General features: G+C 44.8%; 1 protein-coding gene across 1 annotated transcript; it reads right to left on the minus strand.

Moving 5' to 3' along the window:
* Nucleotides 1-614: 614 nt before the first annotated feature.
* On the minus strand, nucleotides 615-17,804 carry aebp1a (AE binding protein 1a). Its single transcript, XM_024397209.2, has 21 exons — nucleotides 16,900-17,804; nucleotides 13,399-13,725; nucleotides 13,148-13,192; nucleotides 12,838-12,921; nucleotides 12,563-12,607; nucleotides 12,408-12,461; nucleotides 12,260-12,319; nucleotides 11,533-11,610; nucleotides 10,783-10,892; nucleotides 8,252-8,391; nucleotides 7,853-7,937; nucleotides 7,617-7,761; nucleotides 7,337-7,416; nucleotides 6,977-7,100; nucleotides 6,674-6,870; nucleotides 6,287-6,460; nucleotides 5,956-6,087; nucleotides 5,542-5,797; nucleotides 4,682-4,821; nucleotides 1,517-1,616; nucleotides 615-1,379 (listed from the first exon to the last, which is right to left on the minus strand). Exons 1-21 carry the CDS (start codon nucleotides 17,141-17,143, stop codon nucleotides 784-786), a joined length of 3,216 nt encoding a protein of 1,071 aa, XP_024252977.1. The 5' UTR covers nucleotides 17,144-17,804; the 3' UTR covers nucleotides 615-783.
* Nucleotides 17,805-19,520: the final 1,716 nt, after the last annotated feature.

The following is a 19,520-nucleotide window of genomic DNA, read 5'->3' on the forward strand; positions in this document are numbered from 1 at the left end:
CTTCTTCTATTTGACTGTCACAGTCCAGAATTTGTGATAAGGCTTCATGGACTGAACATCTTTCGGAGCTCATTTTTGACCGTCTGTGTCAGAGATCAGCTCCTCTCGTACTGAGAAGGAGAAGCTTGGGGAAACTCATTTTTATCCCAAACATAATTATAAAATTGCAACCAGAACCAGTCAAAACCAAATACATCAAAGACACTTGTTTATTTTGAATTTATCTATTCACATGAAAGCCTCCTGTTCAAAATGACCTCCGACATCATGTTTTTATACACAATCTAGACAGACATTCCACAACACATCAGTGTGTCCACATTTTGAACCCTAAATGAGGAAAAGTCATTTAATTTCATGGCGAAAAAGAGAGGTTAACTGGTATTTTAGACGACTCAAAAAGTGGAAATGGGTCAAATTGACCCGCAACATAATAGCAAGGCTAGATACCTCAGAGTAGGCTTGCCTGAGTAAATAATACCGTTGGCATGCCTTTGACTCCCTCATCTGCACAGAAAGACTGTGCCCTATTCTCTGATCAATGTGTGTGCGTCACAAAAATATATCAGAATAAATGTAAAACCATCATGAGACATTAATAGAAGAGCACCAAAGAAGTATTATTCTTTTAATATAAAAAGTGCTACATAAAATGCAGTTACAATATTGTCTTTCAGCACGAGACGGAATTAAATGTGTTTTTTATTTCCCACAATTTGAATAATGCCTTTTAGCTATGATTGTGTATTTACAAACCATAATTTGTTACTTTAGCAATTCAATTTAGTAATCATCAAACTTGTAATCAAAGATGTAGTCCTGTGTGGGCTCTGACTCCTGGATTTCCGTGAGGATCTCGGCCTGCGTGGGCTCTGTGTACGAACTCTCCACAGGGAACCATGAGTCATACCAGGAAGTAGTGCTCTCGGTCACCAGCTCCGCCGTCGTCGTGGGGGCCGGTGTGGTGGTCGTGGTGGCAACTGTCGTGGTGGTGGAGAGGTTGGCCCTGAGTCTCCGCAGGCGCAGCTGGCGCAGGCGCATCAGCCGTAAGCGGCGGAGGTTCTTAGCATTCTGTGAGTCGGCTGCCCTGCCACTGGTGTCCGTCTTTGTGGTGTTCATGCTGCCAACGGCTCCACCGCTGATGTCACTTCCTGCCTGGGGTGGTGCCTTGGTGACAAGCCGTATTGGCCTCTTGCCGTGGAGGTCCATGATCTGCTTGATGCGATCCCAGTTGGACTTGGCCAGGGTGAAGCTGCAGGGGGTGGCCCCGGAGTCGTAGCCCACCATGCACAGCCGGGTCTGGGGAGTGTGGCCTTCGGCGCGGGCCATCACACGGTACTCCCCAGGGTTCAACAACCGCCAGTAGTCTCCGGCTGCAGCTACGGGCGGGTGAGAAAAGGAAAGACCAGAAAGAGAGGATCAGAAATGTCATATCATTTTGGAAGGAACTGCCATGTACATTTGTCTTTGGTCTTCCTCTGCGATATGCTGTGTGTGTGTGTAAATGCAGGTTTACCAGTCTTGACGTCGTGCTTGATACCTTCCACAGAGATGGTGGCGTTGGCCAGAGGATTGCCCTCCATGTCCCTCACTATACCCTTTATCCCCCGATGCACCTGGCACAGGAAACAGAACCTCTATCAGGGCTCAACGCTCAGATGACATCACTGGGCGCAATTCAATCAAGTACAGCATTTACTCAGTGGCATATAGGGAAAGGGGGATTCCTGGTCAGTTGTACATTTCAGTTGAAGTTATTTAGTTGTATCTTCCGCATTTAAACCAACCCCTCTGAATCAAAGGTGCAGGGCGCTGCCCTAATCAACATCCACATCTTCAGCACCAGTGGGTTACTGCCTTGCTCAGGGGCATAAACAACATATTTTTACCTTGTCAGCTCAGGGATTTGATCCAGCAACCTTTCGGTTATTGGCCCAACACTCGTAACCACTAGGCCACCTGCCACCCTTACTTTCTTGGGGACCTGAATATTAACTGGTTTTCATCAAGCTGTCCTCTCAAGTGGAAGCTTCTTACTGTAACCAGTGCCTGTAATCTGGTTCAGGTTATTAATCAACCTATCAGGGTGTTTACAAACACTACAGGAACAAGATCATCCACATGTATCAATCACATTTTTACTAATGCTGTAGAACTTTGTTCTAAGCTGTATCCATACCCATTGGATGCAGTGATCACAATATAGTGGCTATATCCAGGAATGCCAAAGTTCCAACAGCTGGGCCTAAAATTGTGTATAAGAGATCACACAAAAGATATTGCTGGGACTCATGTGGATGATGTTAAAAATATTTGTTGGTCTGATGTGATTAATGAGGAGCATCCAGATGCTGCACTTGATGAATTTATGAAATTGCTTCTTCCAATTATTGATAAACATCCACCTGTAAAGAAACTGATTGTTAGAACTGCTAAGACTCCATTGAATGATGAGGAATTGAACAACTGTATGGTTGAAAGAGATGGGCAAAAGGAGTGGCTAATAAGTCTGGCTGGCTTACTGCAAATTGAGAAATTATGTGACTCAACTCAACAAAAAGAAGAAACTGTATTATGAAGCCAAGATCAACGATATAAAGAACGATGGAAAAAAACTTTGGAGTACTTTAAATTAAATTATGGGCAGAAAGACATTCAACTCCGTCTTTCATCGAATCAGATGGCTTATTCATCACAAAACCATTTGATGTTGCCAATTATTTTAATGATTATTTAATTGGCAAAGTGGGCAAACTTAGGCAGGAAATGCCCACGACAAACTGAGCAATTATATTTATGCATAAAAAACTAATAATGAAAGAAAAGCAGTGCAAGTTTGAATTTTGTAAAGTTAGTGAGGGAAAGGTAGAACAATTGTTATTGATCAATAATGACAAACCTCCTAGCATTGACAACTTAGATGAAAAGCTACTGAGGATGCTGGCTGACTGTATAGCCACTCCTATCTGTCATATTTTGAATCTGAGCCTAAAGGAAAGTCTTTATCCTCGGGCCATGGGGGAAGCCAAAGTAATTCTGCTACCCAGGAGTGGTAAAGCGGCCTTTACTGGTTCTAACAGCAGACCTATCAGCTTGCTGCCAGCTCTTAGCAAACTTGGAAAAAAATTGTGTTTGACCAAATACAATGCTATTTCTCTGTAAACAAATTAACAACAGACTTTAAGCATGCTTTTTGAGATGGGCACTCAACATGTACTGCACTGACACAAATGAGTGATGATTGGTTGAAAGAAATTGATAATAAAAAGATTGTGGGTGCTGTGCTGTTAGACTTCAGTGCAGCCTTTGATATTATTGACCATAACCTGTTGTTGAAAAACCTTAAGTGCTATGGCCTTTCAACCTCTGCCACCATATCGTGGATATCAGAGCAATCTATCTAATAGAACTCAAATGATTTTCTTTAACTGGAAGCGTCTCTGTCAAACATGTAAAGTGTGGGATACCGCAGGGCAGCTCTCTAGGCCCTCTACTCTTTTCTATTTTTACCAATGACCTGCCACTGGCATTAAACAAAGCATGTGTGTCCATGTATGCTGATGATTCAACCATATATGCATCAGCAACCACAGCAAATGAAGTCACTGAAACCCTTAACAAAAAGTTGCAGTCTGTTTTGGAATGGGTGGCCAGTAATAAACTGGTCCTGAACATCTCTAAAACTAAGAGCATTGTATTAGGTACAAATCATTCTTTAAGTGCTAGACCTCAGCTGAATCTGGTAATGAATGGTGTGGCTGTTGAAGAGACTGAATTACTTGGCGTTACCTTAGATTGTAAACTGTCATGGTCAAAACATATAGATTCAATGGTTGCAAAGATGGGGAGAGGTCTGTCTGTAATAAAGAGATGCTCTGCTTTTCTGACACCACACTCCAAGTTCTGCAGGCTCTAGTTTTGTCTAATCTTGATTATTGTCCAGTCGTGTGGTCCAGTGCTGCAAGGAAAGACCTAGTTAAGCTGCAGCTGGCCCAGAACAGAGCGGCACGTTTTGCTCTTAATTGTAATCAGAGGGCTGATATAAATACTATGCATGCCAGTCTCTCCAGGCTAAGAGTTGAGGAGAGACTGACTGCGTCACTTCTTTTTATAAGAAACAATGTGTTGAAAATCGCAAATTGTTTGCATAGTCAATTTACACACAGCTCTGACACACACACACTTATCCCACCAGACATGCCACCAGGGGTCTTTTCACAGTCCCCAAATCCAGAACGAATTCAAGAAATGTACAGTATTATATAGAGACCTTATTGCATGGAACTTTCTTCCATCTCTTATGGCTCAAATAAACAGCAAACCTGGTTTCAAAAAACAGAAAAAGTAACACCTCGCAGCACAACGCCTCTCCCCTATTGGACCTAGATAGTTTGTGTGTATGCATTGATATGTAGGCTACGTGTGCCCTTTTAAAAATGTATGTAGTTCTGTCCTTGAGCTGTTCTTGTCTAATGATGTTCTGTAATTATGTTTCATATTTTGTGTGGACCCCAGGAAGAGTAGCTGCTGCTTTTGCAACAGCTAATGGGGATCCAAATAAAATACCAAAATACCAAATGTTTATAAAATAACAAAGTAACAAAAGGCACAGTAAAATACATTAAAAAACAAGATAATATTAAACATTAATTGATGTTGTCTTTGTAGTGTGTATTCTGACCTGTTCTATGAAGGACAGTAGTGCCTCTCGGTTGTTCTCCCACTCCAAAGGCAGCTCACTCTCGTGCGGAAACTTGTCACAGCCCAAGAAGACGGACAGCTCAAAGCAGTTAGTGTGCAGGTAACTGAAGTCATTCATACCTGGGGGTTTAAATCATGAGGGAAGTATAAAACATGAGATGGAGTTTCTTAACACTGTCTGCTTCTCTCTATCTCTCTTTAACCTGATTCTTCATACTTATTTCTTCCTCTCTCTGTCACACCCTGATCTGTTTCACCCGTCTTTGTGCTTGTCTCCACCCACCTCCAGGTGTGGCACATCTTCCCCATTATCCCCAGTGTATTTATACCTGTGTTATCTGTTTGTCTGTTACCAGTTCCTTTTGTTTCGTCAAGCATACCAGCGTTTTCCCCGTGGTCCTGTCTTGCTCTAGTTCCTGTTTTCCCGGTTTTGACCATTCTGCCTGCCCTGAGCCAGCCTGATGTTCTGTACCTTTTCACACCACCCTGGATTACTGACCTCTGCCTGCCCTGAGCCTACCTGCTGTTCTGTACCTTTTGGACTCTGCTCTGGATTTACTGACCTCTGCCTGCCCTGAGCCTACCTGCTGTTCTGTACCTTTTGGATTCTGCTCTGGATTACTGACCTCTGTCTGCCCTTGACCTGTCATTTGCCTGCCCCACTGTTTTTGTAATAAACCTTTGTTACCTCAACTGACTGCATCGGGGTCTTCTCCTGAGCCTTGATATTCTCTCTCCCTTTTTCTCCCTATCTCTCTCCTGCGCCCTTCCTTCAGACTCCTCTCTTCTCTCGCCTCTCCTCCACTCTTCACGTCTTTCCCCGTCCCCATTGACACTCACTCCCCACCACAGGCTTCCAGCTGGCCCTGTTGATGATGCCCTGTCCCCCAGAGATGTCGTCGGTGTGGCAGGAGCCCCGCTGGGTCTCCGTCATGGTCAAGTGGCTGTGGGCGTACGACATGGCCAGCCAGCGGAACATGGTGTCGTCTGCCGTCTCCCGTAGCGCGTCCCCGTTCTGACGCTGCATCCGGGCCCACGTCTCCTCGTTCATCTCATGGTCCATACCGGGCCGAGACCCACGCCGAGACCCCAACGTCTGTTGAAAGACACAGGAATCAGATTATGTTAATGTAATAGAAGATAGCAGGGCTGGAAATGGGATCCTATTCTCTTGGGTCCCTGTGCAGATATAAATCTATGGGTACGTCTGAAATTCCCGAGATAAAGATTCCCGATATAGGATACTAAACCCACCCCTGCAGCCCTTGGAGGCCGCTGCATATCAAACGGGTATGCCACTACTTTTTCTCCCCCCTGCAAATTGGCTCCCAACACAAATGGGGTCCGCTCCATCCAGTTAATGACAGCTTTGGTCTCCAGGGCAACCTACAAAAAGAGAGAGAGAGAGAAAATAGAGATGTCACCCCAGAAATTCAAACTGTAGTATAATTGGAAATTGCGAGAGAGAGAGAGAGAGAGAAAGAGTGAGACAAAGCGAGAGAGAAAATAGAGACTAGTGTAATTGGAAATTGAACAGTACAACATCAATAACAGAAACAACAACGTCTCGAGCCCAAACACTCACAGAGCCATTGAGGAAGTTCTCTGGGAGTGGGATGTGGTGATTGGGTACAATGCGTGGGACCCAGCCCCTGTCCTCTGCCCCCCACAGAACACTGTTGAGGTCCGGGAAGTTCTGGAAGATATCGTATCCCTCCTCCGTCCAGTGTCCCAGACCCCAGTTCCCCATCTCAGAGCCCTGGAAATGAGAGAGGAGAGGTGCGAAAATGCCATCTCTATTGGAGAGATTATTGCAAATACACTTCTTAGAGCAGGCAGTTTGGGACCAGGGGGGAGAGAAATAGGATATGGAAAGAACATTATGTAATGTTACATTGGTTCCTGTTTCATCAATTAAAACATATATATCCCTTGTTGGAGCATCTTTCTGGAATGAGCCCAGGTCCCTCACCATCTCGTAAGCCAGTTCGTAGGCGTCTGGGTTGAGTGAGGGAACCAGGTGTATTCTCACACCCTCCACCAGGCGGCGCACTCGTGGGTTGTCGTCATTGTACTCCTTACACATGAATTGCATCAGCAGGAGGAGCAGCTCCCGCCCCAGCGCCTCGTTGCCATGGAGACCCGCCGTGTAGCGAAACTCCGGCTCACCTGTTGAGTAAGATGTCTTTATGTGACAGTGTTTTGTGGTCACTTAGTATGTGTGCGCGGTCCGTTGCTGTATGGCTCACCAAACCTCACACTCACACACACACACCTGTCTGGTGTTCCCCGGGGTTGTCAGAGATCTCCATGGCGTACATCTTCAGGCCAGCAGAACTCTTCCCAATGTTATAGATCCTTGTGATGTTAGGACACTCCTCATTTATCACCTTCATCATCTGGGATGGAGAGAGGGAGGGAGGAGAGGGATGTGGGAGTGATAGAGGGAGATGGGAGTGATCGAGGGAGAGATGGGAAGATGGAGGGAGAGAGGAGAGTGATGTGTTAGGTGGAGGTGACGGAGGGGGAGATGGAGCAGGAGGAGAGAGTGGGAGAGGAGGATAGAGCGAGGAGAGGGACAATGGCTATCTCACCTGACATACCCACCTGTGCCCCACTCTCCTTTTAGACTCACCTGTCTCATGTCCTTATAGTTGTGGTGTCTGTAGTCCAGGTCGTCTGTGGGGTGGACCTCATTCTCACTACGGAAGCTGCCTGCGGGGAGTGAAGGGAGGAACAACATTGGAAGCATGTGGTGGAATTCATATGGGAGAGTAACGGGGATGGTTGTGGGCATGATTATGATCCTTTTATAGGTTATGAGGTGATGGAGTTAGGGACGTGATGAGGTTCTGGAGTTTTTGGAGGGGATGTTTTCACTGAGGTGATGGGGTTATGCATTGTATTGTACTCACTTGGCAGTTGGCAGGCCATGACCTCAGCTCTGAGACACAAGCTACCGTTCCAGCTCTGGGGAAGGATACGGATGTAACGTGCCACAATTGGCCAATCGAACTGCACCATCACTGGAGTGTCCCTATCCACATTGCCATAGAACAACTGGAGGGATGGAGAGGGGAAAGTTTAGAGAGGAGGAAAGTTGAGATAATAAATTGGCAGCTGCACTGACCAATCTTAAGAGGTTACTCACCCACTCCGCATAGCCATCGTGGAGCACCGTCCAATCACGACTGTCGTTACTGAAGGACACGTGGAACGTGGACACAAAATCTTCCCTGAAATACAGGAAGAGAGAGAGAGAGAAAGAGACTTTTATAAGTCATACGAATAGCCAACATTGTGTAATCTTTAACATTCAAAGTGCCAGTTGATTCCACAGGAAATATTCAATTTCCTATTACTTTTTCCCTATAATCATTTTTGCAGCATTCTGCTTATCTAATGGATAAAAAAAACATTGATGTGAATGGTGTTTGGTTTGTATTCATTTCATGTGTTGTTCATTTCAAATCAATTGTGCAGGCTAATGGGGATTCCAACTGGCCCTGGCTGTGTGAACAGTGCAGTGACCCCGGACAGCAGGACTTACACTGTGTCTGAATTCCTGCCCTGTACAATGACTCCAGTGAATTCCACCTCTCTGCGAGCGTCCACCTCAAACCAGTGATTATTCTCCTCTGGCTCTGCGCACCACGCACCCCCGTACACACCGTCGTCATCACCGGAACTCTGGGGAGACAAAATTATCCCCTCAACTGGTCAATCATGCAGCATCCTCTTAAGATCTGAGGAAATAGTTGGAAGGAAAAGCTCCCTAGGTAGGAATGAACCTTGAGAGGAACCTGTCTCTAGAGGGGGAGCCCATTTTCCAGTACTATGATGGCAAGATGGTGCCGACAGACATGGCAGCTCTGCTTCTAGCTCCTAAGCAAATTTGCAATACTTAGTATTTTGTGTTATTTCTTACATTTTTAGCCCTGAGTGTTTTTTTGTGTTTTTGCATACAGCCGGAAATAACTTTCGGATATCAGAGCGACAGTAACTCATCAGCAATACGACCAGGAATATGACTTTACCAAATTGGATCCTTTGTTCGTACCCCCCAGGGCAATTGAACTTATCCCAGAGGCTGCTCCAAGACGCCGCCAGCAGAGAACAAGTATTCGGAGTGGACCTAGTCCGACTCAGGAAGCGTGCACACCATCCACCACTTCCAAGTATATTACTTGCTGATGTTCAGTCTCTGGACAATAAAGTAAACGAGCTCAGGGCGAGGATCTCCTTCCAGAGAGACATCAGGGACTGTAACATACTCTCTTTCACGGAATCATGGCTCTCTCTGAATATACTGTTCCCGTTCATACAGCCAGCTGGGTTCTCAGTGCATCGTACAGACAGGAATAAAGAACTCTTCGGGAAGAACAAGGGCAGTGCTGTATGTTTCATGATTATTTTAACTACTCATGGTGTGATTGTGATAACATACAGAAACTCAAGTCCTTTTGTTCACCCGACCTAGAATACCTCACAATCAAATGCAGACCGTATTACCTCCCAAGAGAATTCTAACCATGTGTATGTGACCAATAACATCTGCTAACCATGTGTATGTGACCAATAACATCTGCTAACCATGTGTATGTGACCAATAACATCTGCTAACCATGTGTATGTGACCATCATGTTTACTGTTCGAAACAACATCTGTTAACCATGTGTATGTGACCAATAACATCTGCTAACCATGTGTACGTGACCAATAACATCTGCTAACCATGTGTATGTGACCAATAACATCTGCTAACCATGTGTATGTGACCAATAACATCTGCTAACCATGTGTATGTGACCAATAACATCTGCTAACCATGTGTATGTGACCAATAACATCTGCTAACCATGTGTATGTGACCAATAACATCTGCTAACCATGTGTATGTGACCAATAACATCTGTTAACCATGTGTATGTGACCAATAACATCTGCTAACCATGTGTATGTGACCAATAACATCTGTTAACCATGTGTATGTGACCAATAACATCTGCTAACCATGTGTATGTGACCAATAACATCTGTTAACCATGTGTATGTGACCAATAACATCTGCTAACCATGTGTATGTGACCAATAACATCTGCTAACCATGTGTATGTGACCAATAACATCTGTTAACCATGTGTATGTGACCAATAACATCTGTTAACCATGTGTATGTGACCAATAACATCTGTTAACCATGTGTATGTGACCAATAACATCTGCTAACCATGTGTATGTGACCAATAACATCTGTTAACCATGTGTATGTGACCAATAACATCTGCTAACCATGTGTATGTGACCAATAACATCTGTTAACCATGTGTATGTGACCAATAACATCTGCTAACCATGTGTATGTGACCAATAACATCTGCTAACCATGTGTATGTGACCAATAACATCTGCTAACCATGTGTATGTGACCAATAACATCTGCTAACCATGTGTATGTGACCAATAACATCTGCTAACCATGTGTATGTGACCAATAACATCTGTTAACCATGTGTATGTGACCAATAACATCTGCTAACCATGTGTATGTGACCAATAACATCTGCTAACCATGTGTATGTGACCAATAACATCTGCTAACCATGTGTATGTGACCAATAACATCTGCTAACCATGTGTATGTGACCAATAACATCTGCTAACCATGTGTATGTGACCAATAACATCTGCTAACCATGTGTATGTGACCAATAACATCTGCTAACCATGTGTATGTGACCAATAACATCTGTTAACCATGTGTATGTGACCAATAACATCTGCTAACCATGTGTATGTGACCAATAACATCTGCTAACCATGTGTATGTGACCAATAACATCTGCTAACCATGTGTATGTGACCAATAACATTTGATTTTATTTGGTGTCCAGTATGTAGTATTCTAAGTATATCTGCAGTACTATGATGTGTATGTTATGTAGAATATGTTATACAATACAGTGTGTACCTGCATGTGGGGCCTGCCCCTCTAAGCAGAGAAACCGTGGTGAGACTGAGACAAGACAATACTATGGTGTAGTACTGTGCATCTCTACACTATAGTGTACTCTGTGTACCTGCATGTTGAGCCTGCCTCTCTGAGCTGAGAAGCCGTGGTGAGACTGAGACGAGGCCAGCAGCTGGTCATCATCAACACGATGGGACTCCAGGCCTAGAGGAGGGCATTCTGGGAAAACAAAACAAAACAACTGAAAACTAATGGGACACACACCAAAACAGTTCAGTCAGCCATGCTAAATGTTTTGGTCTGTAGTCGTCAAGAGCAACAGGCTAAAAACACAGTCCAATACTGACCACATCTTACACAAACACACGCACACACGCACACTCACCCACAACCACACACAATGCTTTTTTAAAATTCTGAAAAGGCTATAAGGGAATGGTTGTTTTCAAGTGCTGCAAAACTTTTTTGCTTTCTCATAGCATTCTTTTTCCTTTTTATGAGGTCTCGGAGGCCATAACACGAGTCTCAGATCTGGTACTTGGAAGAGAAAGAGACGGTGAGATAAAGAGAGAACAGGCTAGTCGTCTCCTAGTCTGACTGTACAGTAAACATCTATTTCTGGCCGGACCAGAAGGCTGATTGGGGAGAAAACAAGTTTATTACAGGAAACAGAAGAAAAACAGGCCAGCATTCCAACAGTATCTAACTGCGACAGATAAACACTCACATATCAAAGACTGTGACTGAGACATTTACTGTAGGGAAGGTTTGGGAGTATAAGGTTAGGGGTTCAAATAAAGTTGAAGCTGATCATTGGTGAATATGATTATGAAAACCGGTATTGAGGTGATTTTCTTACTCTTGGACTCGGCGTGTAACGGGATCTGCCTCAGCCTCTCCTCCTCTTCCTCTTCCCACATCTTCCTCAGCCGCTCCACTGTGGTGCAAGACACCGCCATTACTCTCCAGCTCAGCAAGCATCAAATACTGTCCTCTCATATGTGTTGCCGGTATAGCACTGCGCAGTTACTGCCATTCCATTACCCTCCAGTAACCCTCCCTGCATATTCTCAAAAACAGATGGCTCAGTTTACTCTATGAAACTATCCTGATAGGCCTACACCGAGTGGTGAATTTAACTCCACTTTACATCATCAAATGTACACTTGAAATCTCTCCGCCTGCTCTGCACACACTCAAAATGAACCCCAACCCCCTCCTACCCTCCCTCCCTTCTTCCCTCTCTTCATCCCTCCCCCCCTTGTCTGTCTCACTGATACTGAGGCCCAGGGCGCCTACACGTGACAGCAGCTGTTTTGATAAACCCCATTCTTTTCCTTATCGCTCTCCCTTCCTCTCCCCCTTTCTCTCTTTCTCAATCCACCCCATTCTCTCTCCAAAAGCCACATGGCGATGGACTCTTCTCTCCTTCCACTCCCCGATATTGACACCGTCGCAATCCACAGGATATAACATACCCAGTCGCGGGCCCAGTCGCCTAAGTAAGGAATTAACACATAAGGGTGTCCTAAAAGGGACAGAGCTACAGGGTTCTTCCTGGCAGAAAGAGTCAAAGGGATTCAGACCTTTCTCCTCCTTCTCCTTGCGAGCTTTCTCTGCCTCCTCCTCTAGCTTCTTAGCTGCCACTGTGGAGAGAGCAGAGGTTGGACGTTACAGAGGGGAGGGCTCTTACAGAGCATGATAAATAACCAGACAGGCAGGTGGTGTACCTACAATCTGCATAATCATACTCTTCGTACCAGGGCATGGGCGGTACGGTGGTTTCCTCTGAAAGAAAAATACATTTATTTGTGTGCGTGTTAAATAGATGCAAAATAAACGATTGAAACTAGTACTGTAATGTGTTACGTGACGGGATTGGCTGTTACCTGGTACATACATAATGACCTCAGTGGTGGTCCTCTCTCTGTCAGCTGTAAACAGACGTTTAGATGTCTTAGAGGGCTGAACAACAACAGTTTTCTCTACATGAAAGTGTTTCTTCTCAACTGCCATGAACATTAGGCTTTGACAATATTAGTGTCTTGCTTTTTTTGCAATTTCTCATAGATGATGTATGATCATAATCTCTGCCAAGCTGAACTCATGCGTCAAAACAGAGAAGATTGGATTAAAAGTGACTGTTGAGTCATGTCAGACGCACGCTTGGCATCCCAGTAATCTTGGTCATGCTCTGTCAGGGTCTTGGAGCCAGCAGAGGGTGGTGTGGGCCCCGAGGGTCTCCTGTCTACTGGGCAGAAACAACACACACACACAAACCCCAACGCAGAATCAACAGAGAACTATTGACTACAACACCTGCACATTGCAAATGAATGAGATTACACTGAAACGTTACATGAACGTGACCTGCCGTTTTCAAAGGTCTCGCGTGAAAAGAACCAGCTCATAGCACAGAGATAAGCTGATTTCTCATGTGTGATCCCATTGTCTGATATCAAACCATCTCTTACCCTGGCCTGGCTCTTGGGGCTCCTTGGGAGTCACAGGTGGAATCACTGCAGAGACAGTTCTGTTAAGTCACCAACCGTTCTACTCAGTCACAAACCAATGCACTGCATTAAAAGACTATATTGTCTACTGAAACCTATAGCCCACTAAAAGACTAATTTAATATTGTAAAGCATTTAGGAGTCCTTAGAAAAGCCCTGTATAAATCAAATATACATCTGTAACATTATTATTAAAGCCTCTGTATAAGTACATCTATCCCAGCCCAGCTCAATCAGCAGTTTCTCCTCCTCTTCCTCCAGAGTGGGTCTTTTGGCCACTGGCTCCACCACCTCGTCCTTCCTTCCAGTCGTCTTGGAGGCCTTCGTAGCTTTGGGCTTGGTGATCTTGAGTGCCTTGGTGGCTTTAGGTGCCTTGGTAGCCTTGGGCTTCTTGGGTGCCTTGGTGGCTTTAGGTGCCTTGGTGGCTTTAGGTGCCTTGGTAGCCTTGGGCTTCTTGGGTGCCTTGGTGGCTTTCGGTGCCTTGGGGGCTTTCTGCTTCTTGGCTTTGGCCTCCCTCTCTGCAGCTTTCTTTGCCCTGGCTGAAGAGAGATAGAGAGAGATAGAGAGAGTGTGAGAAAAAGCATTTAATAAAAAATGACCACCACCATTACTACACCCTAGCTCCATCCAGAAAATTAGAGAAAGAGACTAAAAGGTTGGAACAGAAGACGGGACCACTAACTACAGCGAGAGAGAGAGAGAGAGAGAGAGAGAGAGAGAGAGAAGAGAGAGAGAGAAATCTCTCCACAGATATCCCTTTGCCCTCTCTTTCCCTCTCTTCTCTTTCCTATTTCCTGAAGGACAGGCCTGAACACATTCTCCCTCTCCCACAGGGTTCAAGGGTTCAGCAATGATGCTGAGCCCTTGTACGGACAGACAGGGTCAGCCAGGTCACTGCTTTGTTTTGGTTTGCAGGCCAGGCAGCCAGCTGGCCAAGCTCAAACCCACCGTGTTGACGGTCCTTCAACTCTCTGAGTGTCGACAGCTGTCCAACTGTTCCTGGTTGGTTCGTTGTGGCTTGTGGATAATGCTTAATTGACGGTGTAATCATTTACACTTCAGTCCCCGCACCAAGCAAGAAGTTGAGTTGTAGAGGTACAGTGTTCACCCAGGAAAGTATTGTGGAATACTACTATTTCATATAATGATTTAAAAGCAGTTTACTTATGGTTAACAAACCTTTTTTTTAAAAACTAGTTTGTAATCAAAAGTGTTCAGAGACTTGCCATACTCAGAGACACTGCAGCTGTGGAAAGAGACTAGTCAACCATTGCCATCCATGCAATTGCCCTCAGACTAGAAGACAGACACAGGACTGTAACAGACAGAGCAGTAGCATAACTATCCCCAGACTAGCAGACAGACACAGGACTGTAATACACAGAGTAGTAGCATAACTATCCCCAGACTAGCAGACAGACACAGGACTGTAATACACAGAGTAGTAGCATAACTATCCCCAGACTAGCAGACAGACACAGGACTGTAACAGACAAAGAAGTGCTTGTTTTCTCCCCGGTAGACTTCAGTAGACCTGCTCCTGCAGCTCTGTTATGGTTCCATGATCACAGCATTACCTAGCTGTCTGAAATGTAAATGTCAACATCCTCACACACACAGGCCAGCTAAACACACTGCCCAGGAAACTGTCTGCTCTTTCTCTGTCTACTCACCTTTTCCACTAACATTTTATTGGTAGGTAAGGATTTTCCTCAAGTGCTGTTAACCAATGAATAAGTGAGAACTCAAGCCTGAAGAAGGCTGTTTTTCCCCCCCATGAAGATACTTTGATACGTTGATATCTGAAGGTAAAAACAAGGAAGCACTCCTGGATCCCTGTGAGACGTCTTTGGCACTGTGAATCATGCAAGTTCAATGCATAAATCAAGCAGTTTTTGTTCATAATTGTATCTCCCTGCAGCACAACCAAATGAAAGATCACTCAGTGGTTCCCGGTTCTGCAAACTCAGCCTTTAAAAAAAAAAAAATGTAGCCTAATTCTAACCGCCCGGAATGGACTTGGAAAGAACTAGTAGAGTTGTGGCTTTGCAGTGGAAAACGTAATAGTGCACACATTAAACACCAATTCCATTGTTATAACTGGGCCCAGGCATAAATTCTCTCTCCTTACTGTGAAAATGTTTTTGTATTTTACACAAAAGTATTCTGGAAATTGATGGCCTGGGTATGCAGAAAGAGGTTATAATGTATTCAATTCAATGCAATATTTTCTCTCAGATAAATGATGTAAAGTGTGAAACCCAAGATGTGTTGGTTCTGCCACGAAAATGCTGTCAGACCGCTAAGTAAGTGTATATGACAGTAACCCTCTCCCTCATCCCTGAATTACTGTAGTGTTAGCAACACATACGCACACAGGCATGCATGCAGACACACACGCAACAACACACTTACTCACAACCTAACCTATTGTAGAAAGCGTGAAAAGACACCTGAGCGGAGTCCCCAGATCCGTTTCTCAGGGGAAACGGAAGTTAGGTTGAAAATACTGTCTCCTTGAAAACCGGAAACATACACTTTCTTCAGGCTGAGAGTGAGAACAACTCTGCATCAGCCAAACACCACGTGGTTACTAACCGGTTAAATCCACAGTAGGGAGTCTTCCCCACTTTCCCACTACAACACAAACTTGTAAAACTTTTTAAGTAAACTGTATGTATATGTATGCATGCCTCTTAGAAAATTGGTCTTCGGAGATCATTTGTGGATAATAAAGACTACTGCACTACGGAGTCTAGACATCAACAGTCTCACTGAAAACATATTGTTGACAGATAACTAACTGTGTGTTTTCCCCATGCAATGGAGAGTGTAGAGAGGATGGAGGGGGGGGGGGACGTAAAGAGGAAGGTATAGAGAGAATGGTTATAAAAAGAAGGATGATGAAGGGATGGAAAGGAAACCCACTGAACCACCCCTCAACACCCTGCTTCTACCCCTTACCACCACGTACCCCTTACCACCCCGCTTCTACCATGAGACAGACCAGATGTGTTTGCCATCTACACATGCAAGCGCACACACACACACACACACACACACACACACACACACACACACACACACACACACACACACACACACAAGCACACACACACATGCACACACACACACACACACACACAAGCACACACACAAGCACACACACACACACACATGCACACTGCTGAACTGGGATGTTTCCCACTGCCTGTGAGAAATTGTGAGTGAGAAATTGTGAGTAATTTTTGACAGTAAGAGGCTCAAGGAACGACTCGGGCTCCCACACATTGTTCAATACTATTATTACATATCTAAACTATAGAGAAACGACATTATAGAAAAGTGCTACAGCTCCGTTACCCTCCTCTCTCAGAGCCGACAGCATCAGGCGTGTTGGGTTTGGATGAGACACACCACGTTGGTTGGCTCCATGCACACGTATTTCAGAGAGGAGTGTGTGGGAATCATTCCGCTGGGAGCTCTACTGGACCAGGATCATCTCTGCCAATGCCTCTGTCTCCACCCATGTTTGTGAACAAGACGCAACAAGGGGAAAACTGGGCCAAGTATTTGGTAAGTTTGTTCCCAAGAGGTTGTTACAGGGATTGCTGGTTGATGGACCACCAGGAAGATACAGTCAAGGAGAGAAAGAGGACAAAAGAAGAAGAAGAAGGAGAAGAAGAAGAAGAACTGAAGGAGCCAACTCTTACCTTCCTCGACCTCCTCTGGAGATTTCTTCTTCTTTGGTTTGTTCTCCTCCACCTCCACGCCAGGGTCGTCCATCATAACCTCCTCCCTGTTTTCCTCCACCTCTCTCCCACGTGCCACAGGTCCAGTCTGTCTCACCTGTGTCTGGACACGTGCAGTGTCCTGTCCCTCTACACCTCCAGCCCAGCCCAGAACCCAGCAGCACAGGACCAGAGACACCCACAAACTCAACCCTGCACCCCTCATCTTCTTCCTACACTCAAAACCAGGACTCGCAGTGCAACCTGACCCCAGCTCTAAAAAGGCCTTATCTGCCGTGCAGGAGAAGATTCCTCAGTCACTCTGGGTTGTACCAACGAAACAAAGGCAAGGTTGCAGACCAAATAGGCCAACTAATGTTTTAGTGACGCACAAAATCCTCAGGCCACCCACAGTCTCTCACACAGACCAATCAGAGTAGTCAGCTAACAGATGACCTGCATGAGTTAGACGAGCAACAACAATAGACCATCCAACAGTCCACAGGTTTAGTAGACGTCTCAGCCGGAGTCAGTCTGTCTTGAAGAGTCTCTAAGAGCTTGAAGAGTCTCTAAGAACCAGGAGACTGAAGAAAATATTGTTGAAATCTTTGGTGTGTAGAACGTTTTGGTTCGTAGAAGGCTGTGGTGAAAACTTTGGTGTGCAGATGTGTATAGAACTTATTCCTGTTTGGTGGTGTGTCAGAGAGAGGAGAGGAGGAGGATATAGCTGTGGGCTCAGGGTTTTTAAGCAGCCTCCTGGCAGAGACCAAGGAAAGGAACCGCAGATGTATGCAGGAGTCTGGAGTCTCAGAAGCAGCTACACAGCACACCTCCTGGCTCCCGTCTGTTCCTCTCCCTGTCGCTCCTCTGTAGGCATTCTTCTCTTATCCCCTCTCCTCTCCCTCTATCCTCCTCTCCCTCTCTTCACTAAACACAGGGGAGGAGCCTTCCACACTTCACATTCCAGAGGAGGAGAGATAGAGAGGGAGAAAGAAAAGAGAAAAGAGAAGAATAGTAAATGAGAATTTAAAAAAAAAGAATGTTTAGACTCAAAAGTTGACAAAAGTTGACAAGGAAAAGAGAAAAGAGAAGAGAAAAGAAAAGAGAAGAATAGTAATGAGAATAAAATTTTAAAAAGAATGTTTAGACTCAAAAGTTGACAAAAGGTGACAAGGAAAAGAGAAAAGAAAAGAGAAAAGAAAAGAGAAGAATAGTAATGAGAATAAAATAAAAAAAGAATGTTTAGACTCAAAAAATTGACAAGGCATTTGCACAGAAAGACAAAATAGTGAATCCATTTTATCCAGCTAGGTCAACTTGTTCAATGTGTTCCGGAAAAACTACAGTATTTACACATGAAATGATTTATTGGAGAGGAAAACTCATTCCATCTTTAAGAATGTACCCACATTGTGTGGTTGGATATAAGTGCTTCAGCAGACTTGCTAAAAGACTGCACACACACACACACACGCACGCACGCACACACACACGCACGCACGCACACGCACAGGCACACACACACACACGTACGCACACACACGCACGCACACACACACACGCACACACACACGCACACACGCACGCATACGCACACACATGCATGTGCACGCACGCGCGCAAACACACACGCACACACACGCACGCACACACGCACACGCACACACACACCAAAACAACCCAGCTCAGCTTCACATGCCTCTAGGTCATACAGGAGATGTCAGGACCTATCCCTTTCGCCTACTCTGCTCTCAAGCAGAAAACTGGAGAGAAAGAGAGAGAAAAAGAGAGAGAAAGTGTGGAAAGGAGAGTGTGAGCTGAAAGTGAATTTCCCCCCAAAAAATACATGAAGTTACACTGGTTCCCAAAGGTGGGTCGGGACATAGCGGTGAGTTGCAGTTCATTCCTTCAGAGTTCTCTGGGTTCCGACTAGAAACATTGAACGAGAAAGAACCTACAGCTTTGCGTTGGTCGATATACTCTCATAACAAAGAAATGTGTTCGTTACTATTCATTCGTCATAGACTTGTACCGAAAGTGACCTACAGTTACAGTAATACATTTAGTATGACCCCAACTCATGCTCGGACTACTGAATCTAGGGGCCACTGAGTTACAGAGAGTTATTTCTCCTGTGAGAGTAATCGCAGTCAGATGTGCTGTGATGTCTAAGTGCTCAATTTCTAGGCCAGATGTGCTGGGATATCTACGTTCTCTATTTCTGGAGCAGTGAGTCAGACTGCAGAATGTCAGCAGGAGGACATTCCTTTGTATTGCCATGCATCAAAGAACACATCTGATCTGATGTACAAAGAAACGATAGAAGTCTGCTATTCACAGATCATCAGAAGTCAGTGAACATGAATTCAAATGCTATGAACTCTGGGAGGTAATCCAGCAGTGTATGTACTTAGCTCAACATACCTGGTTATCATATGTTGTACATTTGATCATGCATAAAAGTTATAAATGAATGGGTCGTGAATTCCTGTACAGTTTATGACTTGGTAGATACGTCTATGTTGAAGCCTCAAGGATGGAAAAATACCTTCCTCATTATTACTGTAGCATGTAACCAGTCACCCAATCAGTCATACTGATGT

The sequence above is a fragment of the Oncorhynchus tshawytscha genome, linkage group LG33, assembly GCF_018296145.1.
Source record: "Oncorhynchus tshawytscha isolate Ot180627B linkage group LG33, Otsh_v2.0, whole genome shotgun sequence".
NCBI lineage: Eukaryota > Metazoa > Chordata > Actinopteri > Salmoniformes > Salmonidae > Oncorhynchus > Oncorhynchus tshawytscha.